We start from the raw sequence: 13826 nt of genomic DNA on the forward strand, positions 1-13826 counted from the left end.
ACAAGAATGATAAATGTCAGACTCTCACCATCTGGGCACTGAGGCGGGAGGTACTGGAGGAATGGATGGTGAGACTGGGAGAGGCTAGACCCTGGGAAGATATTGAAGAAGGTATGTGTATCAGTGAGAGCAGCTGGTTCTGCATTATTCAAATTAACACTCCCCTCTGGGGGTCAGCTCGCTGAGAAGGGTACTTTTAGACCAATCCAATGTGAATCGTGGAATTGCTGACGCTGCCTGCCTCGCCCCCATCGTGTTTCTGAGTTAATTGAATCGTTGCTGTTTGCGTGTTGAACAGGTTGCCAGGGCAACTCTGTTACCTAACCTTTACATTCTGTCCTGCCTTCCCCACACCCCACACACACTCACACTCTCGCACACACATACACACACACTCTCTCTCTCTCTCACACACACTCTCACACCCTCTATCTCTCACATACTGTCTCTCTCAACTCTCTCTCTCTCTATCCCCCTCACGCTCTCTCCCCTCACGCTCTCTCCCCTCACGCTCTCTCCCCTCACACTCTCTCACACTCACACTCACTCACTCCCTCAAACACTCTCTCCTTCACACACACTCCCTCACACTCTCTCCCCTCACACTCTCTCTCACACTCACTCCCTCAAACACGCTCTCTCCCTCACACAAACTCCCTCACACTCTGTCTCCCTCACACACTCATTCTCTCAAACTCTCTCTATCTCACACACTCTGTCTCGCAGACACATACTCGCTTGCACATTCTCTCTCACTTACCCTGTATGTGTCTTTCTCTCTCCCTCTCTCACACACGCACTCTTGAGCCAGGGCGACAGATATTCTGACAGGTGGAACCATTCCCAGCAAATTCCAATATTGTGTCTGATTGTCAGATCGAGATTGGAATTTTAAAAACATACCTCCAGAAACCCTGTAATTTATTCCTGTTCACACAGACTGTCGTTTACAAGATCAAAACACAAGCAGCAATTTAAAAAAAACCTGAGTTCTGCTCCACAGGGACTGAGAACATTGTTCACATCCTGTTTATCTTCTGGTGCTGCCTCATTATGGATTAATGAGTGTTTGATTTTCCGTGTTGCTGTTTGGGGTTTAAGATCCAGGAAGTTCCTGATGGGATCATCAGTTCAAAACAGTCTGAGCTCAGACCCCAGTCTTACACTCAGTCAGGAATGTCAAAAGCTCATGGCATCACTCCAACAGCCAGACCCTCCCTATCCCCTCAGAGTTAACTATGTCTCTGCTTGCTGCTCTCCCTCCACTTCCCCTTCCCTCCCAATCTCCTCACTCCTCCTACCCCCATCTCTCCCACTTCTCTCCCCCTCCCTCGCTCTCCCTCTCTCTCTCTTACCCCCATATCCTCACTCTTCCTGCTTCCCTGTCTTTCTCCTTGCACTCACCTCCTTCCCTCCCTTATTTCTTCACTCACTATTGCTCCCAACCCTCACCCCTCACTCCCTCACCCACTCCCCCTCATCCCACACCCCCTCGCTGCCCCCCCCCCCATCTTTCCCTTTTTGCCCCTTCCGTCCATTACTCCCTCTTCCTCTGTCTGACTCAGCTTTGGAACTGGGGCGTTGTGTTTTGAGTTGTGTTGGAGTCCCGCCTTGAACAAAGCTGTCTGTTCTAGTTCCAGGTGACTGTTTAGTTAGTGAATGATTCCTTTGTGTCTCTCTGTGCCAATCCCAGTAACACAGCAACCAAATTAAACCACTGGGTGACGGGGAGGGTGGGTGGGTAGAGAGAGACAGACTCTTGGCAGACTAAATTATTGCCTCAAGACTGCAGGCACTTTGTATTAAATCTCCCCTTGGGTTCAGTGGCTGAATTCTCCAATGGGTGTGGGCCCAAGCCCAGGTCCAATCTCAGTCAAGACTGAATGTGAGAGCAGGTGTGTGCTGAAGTTATGCTTTGGATAGTAAAGGGTCAAACAACCAGGGTTCCTGCCCTTCATTCCTATCTAGTGACCCCTGTTGGTGTGTGTAAGACAGTTAAAAATCACACAACACCAGGTTATAGTCCAACAGGTTTATTTGGAAGTACAAACGTTTGGAGCGCTGCTCCTTCATCAGGTAGCTAGTGGGGCAGGATCAGAGGACACAGTATTTAGTGTAAAAGATCAAAGTGTCAGATAACTGATGCAATGTATTGAACAAACCTGGATTGCTGTTAAGTCTTAATCACTTAGAATGGGTTGCAGGTTTTGATTCATTAATATGTAAATCCCAGAACTTCTTTCAAGTGACATTCCCAAGATAACTTAAGGTTTTATAAAAGAAAAGGTGACAGCTCAGCTCAGACAATGCATTAAAGGTATGAGGTTAGAGTCTGTCTATATTCCAATCTTGAGTCAGACTGGTTCTATTTCCAAAGTAGGAATTTATAAAATTGTTGTATGACACTTTGATCTTTTACAATAAATTCTTTGTCCTTTGATCCTATCTCGCTAGTTACCTGTTGAAGGAGCAACGCTCCAAAAGCTAGTGCTTCCAAATAAACCTGTGTTGTGTGATTTTTAACTTTGACCACCCAGTCTAACACTGGCTCCTCCACATCATGCCTACAGATTGTGTGCTTTTCGAACAAAATACAATGTATCTAGAAATCTGTAAATGTAAATTCACCCCATAGACCTACATGTGTGTGAGACAGACTGAATGTCTGCGGGTCAGGGATATATTATGATGCCACCAGAGTCAAACAGTAACAGAATCAGAATATTTACAGTGCAAGAAGAGGCACTGAGCCCATCATGCCTACCCCAGATCGACAGCAAGCATTGTGACTGTGTCATTCTCCTGTCTTTCCCCTGTATACCTGTGACGTTTTGAATTAAATCCAATTCCCTCCTCAGTTGAACCTGTTTCCACCAGGCTCCCAGGCAGCGCATTTCAGACTCAAACCACAAAAGGATTTTTTTTTCTCATCACATTTCTTACATTTATAAATCACTTTAAACCTGCGCCCTCTCATCCTTGATCCTGTTACAAGTGGGAACAGTTTCTCCCCAGCTACACTATCAGGTCTCTCAGGATTTTTAAAAATTCTCTCCGATTCAGTTCTTAGCCTTCTCCTCTTCAGGGGGATTCATCCCAATGTCTCCAATCTGCCCTCATAACTGAAGTTTCTCATCGCTGGAATTGTTCTCTCAATCTCTTCTACATTCTCTCTAATGTGTTTACTGTAGTGCCCAGAATTATACACAATACTCTAGCTGATGTTCAATCAGTGTCTTGTGCAAGTTCAACATCACCTCCATGCTTTCTACTCTGTGACCCTATTAAGAAAACCAAGGACACTGTGCTCTCTCCATCTGTCTGCCACTTTCAATGATCTGTGCACATTTACACCGAGGACTCTCTGCTCCTGCAACCCCTTTAGAATTGTACCCCCAATTTTATATTGTCTTTCAATGTTTTTCTAACCAAAATGCCTCATACTTATAATGCCTCTCATTTTTTAAATTAACTATTATACATATTTTTAATCAATCTGTTCAGACACTTCTCTGGAACAGGTGGGACTTAAATCAAGGCCTCCTGGGTCAGAGGTAGGGACACTACCACTAAAGCTTATCCCTGAAGCATTGACTCTCCTGCTCCTCGGATGCTGTCTGACCAGCTGTGCTTTTCCAGCACCATCCTCACGACTCTACCACAAAAACCCCTTGAGTCTGCTTTATATTTTAGTTTGGGTGGGGGGAGGGGGGGCAGTGAATTTGAACCTGGAGCTTTAGATTGCTAGTCTAGCAACAATACCACTAAGCCAACCCTCTTCCCCCTCCTCTAAGTCTGCTTTACAAAAGGCTCAGGTGTTGAGTTCCAGCTGGGTAGACCCTGTTACCATGGGAATCCCAACTCAATCAGTTGGAAGATTAATCTGTGATTTCCCGTAAACATTGTAGGGGGTGATCATGCACAGTAATCTTAATTTAAACTTTATTACTTTTTCCCTTCCTCTGACTCCACCTATTGACTTTCTATTCTCTATACAAGTGTTACCCATCTCTCCTAGTATTTTGTGCAACCTGGTATTCCTCACTAATATTCTCTCTTGGTTCCCACATCTCTGCTGAGTTTGTTTAAAACACTCCCAACAGCACCTGCAGAACCCTCTGAAAGGTGCTCAGTGCCAGCTCTGTTCAGAGGCAGGCAACCAATCCGCCTTATACAGATGTCATCTTCTCAGAGCAACTCATAGGAATCGAAAGACCTCCATCTTACCACCTTTCGTGTTTTGCATCCATCTGCCTTACCCTCCTATTCCTGTACTCAGGTGTGCCTCTGGGAATCATCTAGAGATCCCTGTGGTCCTGTTTGTGTTTTTTTAAACCTAGCTAACCTAAATTCTGACTGCAAGACCCCCTTTCCCCTTCAACCCAAATCATTGGCACCAACGTGGTCCCTGAATTCTGGCTGTTCACCTTCCCCCAGAATAATGTCCTGCAGTCACTCTGTGGCACCCTAGTCCCTCGCACCAAGGAGGCACCACACCATCCTGGAGTCACATCAATGGCCAGAGAAGGGCCTGTTTATTCCCCATACCTGTCCAATTACTATCGCTGTTCCTCTTGTCTTGTACAGTCAGTCCACTTGTGCCACAAACATGGCTCTGTCTGCCTTCCCCTGAGCTACTAATACCTTCATTAGCTCCCAAAATGGAACCCCATTTGTGAGCAGGACTCCAGGGAGCTCTTTAGCTATCTGTTCCCTTTCAGCCTGCAGGCTGTGGAGCTTTAGTGTGACCAGCTCTCTGAACATGCATTCCATGTAACTCTCAACCTCACGGATATGCCACTCTAACACCGAAATGGAACTCTGCAGCGGGCCGCACTTCCTGCACACGTCATCGTTTAGGATGTTGGCAGGGTCCATGACTTCCCATGTACGACAGGCCACACATTCCACTTGATCGAGCTGTGCTGCCGAACCTTGAAAGTTTTAAAGGTATTAAGGGATATGTACCAAAGGCAGGTGAACAGAGTTAGGCCACAGGTCAACAATGATCTCAATGAATGGTGGAGCAGGTTCGAGGGGCTGAATGGTCCACTGCGGTTCCTATATTTCCTTCACATGAACTTTGTTCTACTTTCAATCATTTGTATTCCTTATTACATTGATCCTGACTTTCCCTTACTCCTGATGTTACTCAGTACAACTATCTCTTTAAAAATATTTCACTAACAGTTAGTTTCACTTATGTAGCACCTTTACCACAGTAACATGCTCCGAGGTGCTTCACGGGTGGGTAATCCATCATGTTTGACATGAGGACAGGTGACCCCAAGCTTGGGCTGACAGGTTTTGATGAGCACCTTAAAGGAGGAGGGAATGAGGGAGTATCTCCTGTGCCTGGATGCGGCCGAGCCTATGAGTGTCAGACTGGATTTTATGTTCCATATTCTCTTGTGGGATTTGCACTCGGGACTCTCTCAGGAAAGAGAGAGTTGTGACTGACATGGCTGATGTTCTTGGTAATTTCACTCTGTCGCATCACTGCATCTTTGTTGTGGTAAGTTGCTATGGTGATTGAAGTGAGCCCTCAGGCAAGCTGTTAGTTTTCAGTTCTGCCGTTGAGAGGTGAGCTCAATGTTTTGCATAATGTCCAGTCTGTATTGCTGTGACCTGGTGACTGCTGCTCCTGTGGCCCGTCTTGCTCTGATTACTTTTGAGTGAACATCAAGGGGCCATATGTTTAAATAAACTCACCAGGAACTAGGCTGATCTACCTCTCCTCGTAACCCAGCCTCAGAGGCTTTGTGTCTTCATACACTGGTCCATCTTCAACACAAAACACGACCCAACATGAGATCTTTCCTGAACGGGAATCAGTGATGGACTGGGGACACAAGCTGCGGTAGATTTCCTGCTCAGGACCTAGCCTTCTCCCAGTCCAAAGCTGCATGGACCATTATGACCAGACCCTGGGCAAGGTTTCCCCAGTTAGCACAGTTTCAGGCAGACATCCTAAATCATTTCAGTCCCATGTGAAGAGGGCTGATTTGGTTCCCTTTCTTTATTGAATCACCCCCCTCCTTTTGTGGATACCCTCCTCCAAGACCAAATTAACATGCTTTAAAAAGAGCCAAGTTGACCCCATGCTCATGTGTAAACAGAAGAGTGAGTTTGAGTTACCAAGCATAAAAAGCTTAATAGAATACAATCGGACCCAGATGAGAGTCCCAAAGATAAAGTTAAATATTTACTGACCAGTCTCTCTGGATCATACGTGAAGAGTACGTCGTGGCATGTTAGGGCTGAACAGTCAGTTTCAGGGTTGTTAGCTTTCGCAGGTTTATTTGAAATCCTTTGGTTTCTTAATTATGGTAGTTGGCTGGTAGCACACAGGCTGAGGAAGTCCATCTAACCCTGTTTCCTTGGGACTGATTTGTTTACAGGCTGACTTTCTAGCAGTCAAAGTGAGAGAGGTATTTTACCCACAATGCAGGGGTGACTAGTGAGTGCATCTTTGACCTGCGCAGTACACGTTTTCAAACAACTAGTGTGTACTAGTGAACCAGTACTTGTTCACTAGTACACACAGACCGAGGTAGCAGTTGGCTTTCAACCCCCTTTTTATGTATCCCTGAAAGGGTAAAACATTTTTAAAAGTGTTCAAATAGTAGTTTTCTGCTGAGGGGGGTGTGGGGGAGATAGTCAGCCCCTCTTTTATCTCTTCCTTTCTCATGTCTCTCTCTCTCTTCCTATTTGAAGTTTCCCTGACATTGTGCACTGGGGTCTGAAGGTGGTTGGACCCTGATATGGCTGAGATTGGGTGAGGGTACATTTTTGGACAGCTGATTCCTCCATCCCAGTAATCTCATGGGACAAAGAGACTTTGCTGCCTACCAATCATCTGCAATGTTTTATTCATAACTATAATCTCTACTTTTACAAAGTTTCTCATTGGTTGTGAAGCTTTCAGCACGGCCAACCCATCTGTCCTAGCCCACTATCAATAGTTCCCTCATCTGCCTGTCCCTTTCACATCTCTCTCTCTCTCTCTCTCTGGGCTGTATCTCCACCTATCTACTCACATCTCCTGCAGTTGTCCACTAAATACAGTACCACCTTTTCCTAGCTGTTGTCAGTTCTGATAGAGTGTGACAGGACTTGAAATGTTAATCCTGCTTTCTCTCCACACACACACTGCCAAACCTGCAATACAGTCACTCCCTCAATCCAAGATTATAAATAATTCCAACATCCCACTAGTTCCAGTTGCCTTTCTAAAAACAGCCTAGTCACCCTGACTCTCTGCTTCCTGTTGGTTAGTCAAACCTCTATCCATGTTAATTACCTCTGTCGTCTCTGCTGAGTTTGACTACCTCACTGTGTGTTGTTGGGTCCAAACGCAGGATCTCACCACAGCCCTCACATCTACATCTTAGTGTTTTTTTTAAACTGCAAGTTGTTACTGAGTTACCATTGGACGCAAAACCATTCTAAAAGCCAGCATCAGTAAGAAGAGGGATAGAATTACAGTTCAGAAATGAGCATCTTTGGAAACAGCTGTCCATGTGAGACTCGGTGTGAGGAATGTCTGTTTCTGGCACTCACTGGATACAAAGAAGCCTGTGTCTCTGAACAGTCAATGACATATGGTTGTGGTACAAGGCCCATTAACTCAATGGCTGTAACTGAGGGGTCTTTGTCCCTCAAAGAACAGGGTCCAAACCCCACCCCCTCCCCCCCGGTGGAGCCAGTGTGCTGCAGCCTGTCGGGGCGCCCCCTGGTGGAAACAGTGTATCATGGCTGTTGGGGCACCCCCTGGTGGAGTTAGTGAAGCTCTGCCTGTTCAGCCCAACCCACCCCACCCCACCCATTAGTGATGATGGAGCACCTTCAGTGATGACAGCCTAATGCAGATTCTGAAAGTACATGAGAAGTTCATTTAGCAAGTCATACCAGAGCTGTCCACCTTATTCCACATCTGATGTTTTTTTCCAATTCACCAAATATCCAACTACATTTTAAAAGTGCCTATGAAATCTGATTTCAACATCCTTCCTCCATATCTCAACGCCCTCACGTGGAAATTATTCTCTGTTTTACCATTGGTTTTGTCAATTATTTAAGATCTATTAACATTCTGACTGACCTACTTTCCTGATAAGTCTAGAAGTCAGCTGACCTTCTCAATAAAGTGCTACAGTTGAAATGACTGGCTCCTTGCAGATAAATTTACAGGAACATTAGGATTAGATTAGTTACAGTGTGGAAACAGGCCCTTCAGCCCAACACGTCCACACTGACCCTCCGAAGAAAGACCCACCCAGACCCATTCCCCTACATTTACCCTTCACCTAACACTACAGGCAATTTAGCATGGCCAATTCACCTAACCTGCACATTTTTGGACTGTGGGAGGAAACCCACGCAGACACAGGGAGAATGTGCAAACTCCACACAGACAGTTGCCTGAGATGGGAATTGAACCCGGGACTCTGGCACTGTGAGGCAGCAGTGCTAACCACTGTGCCGCTCAACATGTTTTAGCGACATGCATTAAAATGAGTGGAAGATTTCATCCACGCAGTTGAAACAAACATATTTCACAGATGCATATTTACAGCATAAATATCACCTATGATTCAGTAAACCAAGGAAGTAAACCAGCAACAATAATCAAAAAGAAATTCAAACATGATTCTTTTTCTTGCCCAATGCACAAAATAATTAAAAATTCATGCTGTCCAAATATCGCAATACTAATCATGCTTCAGAAATACTTCAGGACTGAGAGCTCCTGATGTTGTAAAATACACTTTAAAAGTGAACATTTCTTTTGGCAAATATTGACAGCAAGTATAGGACAGTAACAAAAACAGGAGAAATTCAGCAGTTCCAGCAGCATCTGTGGAGAGAAAGCAGAATTAACGTTTCGGGTTCGGCGATCCTTCTTCAGAACTGAATACTGGACTCGAAATATTAACTCTGCTTTCTCTCTAGAGATGCTGCCAGATCTGCTGAGCTTCTCTAGCAATTTCTGTTTTGTTTCAGCATCTGCAGTTCTTTGTTTTATTTAAGTGTAGGACAGTGCCTGTTATTGGGGTTTTGTTGACTATTGAGAACAATGGTCAGCCACACTTTTAAATTTTTTTTCAATTTAATAGAATTCCTAAAGTGTGGAAACAGGCCCTTGGCCCAGCCAGTCCACACGGACCCTCCAAAGACCAACCCACCCAGAGCCATTCCCCTACTACTTTGCATTTACCCCAGACTAATGCACCTAATCTATACATCCCTGAACACTCTGGGAAATTTAGCATGGCCAGTTCACCTGACCTGCACATTTTTAGATCGTGGGAGGAAAGCAGAGCACCCAGAGGAAACCCACACAGACACAGGAAGAATGTGCAAACTCCACACAGACAGTCGCCCGAGGCTGGAATCAAACCCAGGTCCCTGGCGCTGTGAGGCAGCAGTGCTGACCACTGAACCACCATGGTGCCCCTGATTTCCCAGTTAGCCCAGTGTGGGTAGTTTCTCCCTCAGCCTGACAGTGCAGCCACTGATGACTTTGACTCTCCACAGGAGACTCAGGATGATTCTGCCGTGCTCTGGCTCGACGAAATTCAGGACACCGTCTGGAAATCCAACAAGGACACACAAGATGCAGAGAAATGTGAGTTTCTGCTGTTTCCTGCCACAAAATAGATCCAGCAGGACAACCTTCAAATGTGACCTTAATTTTTTTTATTAGATTCCCTACAGTGTGGAAACAGGCCTTTCGGCCCAACCAGTCCACACCGACCCTCCAAAGAGTAACCCACCCAGACCCATTTCCCTCTGACTAATGCACCTAACACTACGGGCAATTTCCCATGACCAATTCACCTGATCTGCACATCTTTGGACTGTGGGAGGAAACTGAAGCACTTGGAGGAAACCCACGCAGACACGGGGAGAATGTGCAAACTCCACACAGTCAGTCGACCGAGGCTGGAATCGAACCTGGGACCCTGCTGCTGTGAACCACCATGTCACCCCTTAATGTAAAATAAATCTCATTCTGCCCAGGTGGCCTGAACCAATCAGAAAACACCTGTCTCATAGAGTCATACAGCACAGATACAGACCCTTCGGTCCAACTCGTCCATGCCAACCAAGTTTCCCAAACTAAACTAGTCCATCTCCCTCTAAACCTTTCCTATTCATGTACCTGTCCAAACGTCTTTCAAATGTTGTAATTGTACCAGCATCCACCACTTTCATTGGCAGTTCATTCCACACACAAACCACCCTCTGTGTGAAAACTCTTTCCCCTCTTATCTTAAAAATGTGTCCCTTAGTTTTGAACTCCCCCACTCGAGGGAAAAGATCCTTGTTATTCACCTTATCTATGCTCCTCCTTACTTTATAAACCTCCATAAGGTTACCTACCAACTTCCTATACTCCAATGAAAAACGTCCCAGCCGATCCAGCCTTTCCTTATAACTCAAATCTTCCATTCCCAGGGTGACTAGAACTGAACACAGTATTCCAGAAGAGGCCTCACCAATGCTCTGTACCATCTCAACATGACGTCCCAACTCCTAAACTCAGTGGTCTGAGCAGTGAAGGCAAGCATGCTAAACACCTTGACCACCCTGCCGACCTATGATGCAAAACTCAAAAGCATGTATCTGAACCCCAAAGTCTCTCTGTTCTACAACACTACCCAGGGTTCGACCATCATTTGTATAAGCCCTGCCCTTGTTGGTTTTACCAACATGCAATACCTCGCATTTATTCAAATTAAACTCCATTGCTGCTCCTCAGCCCATTGGCCCAATTGATCAAGATCTCTTAGTAATCCTAGACAACCATCGTCCCTGTCCACTATACCACCAATTTTGGTGTCATTTGCAAACTCACTAACTCCTAAATTCTCATCCAAATCGTTTATATAAATGACAAACAACAGTGGACTCTGTACTGATCCCCGTGGAACACTGCTGGTGTTCCCCTGAATACTATGCAGAACTTTGTCAAAGGCTTTACTAAAATCCATGCAGCCAACATTTCTCACAATTCCTTCCCAGTCGCAAGGCTGCAATGCCCATGAGCTGATCTTCGGGTTAATCACGGAACTGCGTGTGAGTGGGTGACATTTGATCCTGTCATTGCTCACTGAGCACCAATACACACGCTCACACTCAGGGACACACTCAGTCACACTCAGGGACACACTCTCACACTCAGGGACACACTCTCACACTCAGGGACACACTCAGAATATGCCTCCACTCAGTAACACGCACACACTTATGCTGTAAGTTTGTCAGTATGTACTCAACAACACATATACTAATGCTGACACACTCACTAGAACACACACCAACACGCACACTTACACATGGTACCACATTCAACTAGAACATACTTGCAGACATGTGCTCACTGTAACACCTGCACTCACCTCTGCTGATATCTGATCATGCACCAAGACACACACACACGTGTATAAACAGATTGTGACCCACATGCACGCACACACAAACTCCTTGGCCTAATCCATCTCGGATTGGAACTGATTATAACATTTCATGCTGTTACACAAAGCCTGAAGTAGTCCTGGGCTTCAGAACTCAGTACTGGACCTGACAATGCACTATCTCCTCTGGATCATCAGCATGTGATGATTGGTTTGTAATGACCAGAGATCTGAACCCTGAGAGGTTTGTGACACAATGTGATCTCTCTCTCTAACCTGTCTAGTTTCTCTGGGCATTCTGGCTATCAATGAGGCAGTAGACCATGGAGACACAGTCCAGATACTGAGTGCGCTGCGATCTCCAGATGTTGGGTTATACGGAGTCACCTCTGAATGTGATGACACCTATCGGCAGGAACTGACTGAGGCTAAACAGGCCAAGAAGGCAGAAGGTGAGTGAGTGGCACTGCTGTGATTTCTTTTCCATTAGTAATCCTCGAAACAGTCACTGATTGTAGGAGTGGAAAGGGTTAGAAGGACATATTAATAAAAATAGAAGCAGGAGTAGGCCAATCAGCCCTTCAAGCCTACTCCACCATTCATCAAGGCCATGGTTGACATTCTTCAATGCCATTCCAATCAGGGTCAAACTAGAAGAGTCCATACTATGTTCCCAAGAAACAGCATTGGTTGGGTAATTAATACTAGCCTTGCTAAAACTACCACATCCCAAACCTGAATGAAAAAGACATGGACCTGACACAGCTCATCTCCATAAGTTGGCTGATTAGATTCCCTACAGTATGGAAACTGGCCCTTCAGCCCAACAAGTCCACACTGACCCTCCAAAGAGTAGCCCACCGAGACCCTTTTCCCTCTGACTAATGTACCTGACATTTTGGACAATTTAGCATGGCCAATCCACCTGACCTGCACATTTTTGTTCTGTGGGAGGAAACCAGGAGCACCTGGAGGAAACCCACACAGACACAGAGAGAATGTGCAAACTCCACACAGACAGTCACCCGAGGCTGGAATCGAACCTGGGTCCCTGGCGCTGCGAGGCAGCAGTGCTAACCACTGAGCCACCATGCTGCCCAGACGTTGGGTTATATGGCTGAGTTCATATTAAAATGAACTGGATCCTGGCACTGGATTGACTCTAAGATGTTGGACTGACAGTGCCAAAATTTTATTTGCTGATCATATGCACAATGTGTTGATATCATTGACACTCTGATCTAATCTGAGCGCTTTCACAGGGGTAGCTGTGACATTGGACAGTGGTCCCTTTGTCATTGGGTGTCAACCATGGGGCATCAATTGGTTAGTTTCTCAGTCATTGGGTTACATTGTGCCCAATGGTCAGTGAAGGAAAGCTCTGTGTTTACGGGGATGGAAGGTGCATTTGATGAGAGCCGGGATGAAGTGGTGTCCTTTGGATGATGGAGGTCGAGGTGTCTGGCATTGGGTGTGTTGGTCCACGGCAACGTGGCGCAATGTGTGAATGTGTTCCCTTTTGGCCTGCAGGTGACAACGGCAGCCAGTGGGTTAGGCACTGGGTGAAGGGAGGTTACCATTATTACCATAACCTGGTGACGAAGCAAGGAAGCTGGGAGCAGCCATCTGGGTTTGTCCAGAACAACACACAACTGAGCAAGGAAGAAATCCAGGTACAGGACACTCTTCCATCCCACCTTGTGATTCACGTCTCAAATTAAAACCAAGTTACTTCAGAAATGGGGAAGCCAGTGAGAATTGTATTGATCAAAGTAAAAGATTAAAGGGGGCTTTCCTCTCATTCTCCATATCCAAGTTCTTCCTCCTCTTTCTTACTCTCTGCATTGAAATAATTTTCTCTAACTCTACTTCCCAATTCTCAGTATTGCAAGACATCCTCCCCACAAATACTGCAGGCTTTTAAAAGATAAATTCAGAATGCCCAAACTGAATTGTGTGTGTCGTAACTTTGGCGCAGTGGTTAGCACACAGTCACCTTTGAATCATTAGGTTCCAGGGTCAGTTCCCACTTGAGCTCAGGAATCAAGGCTAACCTTGCTGTGCTGTGCTGAAGGAGTGCTGCACTGTCCCAGCTGCTGCCTTTCGGGTGAGACAAGGCCCTGTTTGGGGTGGATGTGAACAATCCCAGATCTGCATAATTCAGCTGCTTCCCTATCCTGATAGTCACAGCATGTAATAATTATTGACAAATCAGAGCAATCACTCTTTCTCAAATTGTTGTTGTCAGACACAGACCATCACTCACTTTCTGTCACAGTCTGACTCATTGACCTTCTTCATTCCTCCGTCTTTCTTGCGCTCTATTTCTCTCTCTCTTTCACACACACAAACCATTTTCTTACTCTCTGTCTCTGTCTCCCATTGTCTCTCTCCCCCCACCTC

The 13826-nt window shown here is 45.7% G+C and overlaps 1 protein-coding gene and 1 long non-coding RNA gene across 2 annotated transcripts in view; one reads left to right on the forward strand and one right to left on the reverse strand.

Annotated features, from left to right (window-relative positions):
* The window catches only part of LOC122542583 (uncharacterized), a 32086-nt gene extending 30880 nt beyond the window's left edge, over positions 1–1206 (reverse strand). The window contains exon 1 of the long non-coding RNA XR_015754129.1: positions 761–1206. This is a non-coding gene — a long non-coding RNA (uncharacterized LOC122542583). The remainder of the gene's footprint in view (positions 1–760) is intronic.
* Positions 1–13826, forward strand: part of iqgap1 (IQ motif containing GTPase activating protein 1) — a 115132-nt gene that overhangs the window by 70516 nt on the left and 30790 nt on the right. The window contains exons 16-18 of the mRNA XM_043680495.2: positions 9541–9631; positions 11708–11875; positions 12954–13096. Coding sequence (XP_043536430.2) covers positions 9541–9631; positions 11708–11875; positions 12954–13096 — 402 coding nt within the window. The remainder of the gene's footprint in view (positions 1–9540; positions 9632–11707; positions 11876–12953; positions 13097–13826) is intronic.

This window comes from Chiloscyllium plagiosum, unplaced genomic scaffold (genome assembly GCF_037043375.1).
Source record: "Chiloscyllium plagiosum isolate Xiang-an unplaced genomic scaffold, Cpla_swu_hap1 HiC_scaffold_42, whole genome shotgun sequence".
In the NCBI taxonomy this organism is placed as follows: domain Eukaryota; kingdom Metazoa; phylum Chordata; class Chondrichthyes; order Orectolobiformes; family Hemiscylliidae; genus Chiloscyllium; species Chiloscyllium plagiosum.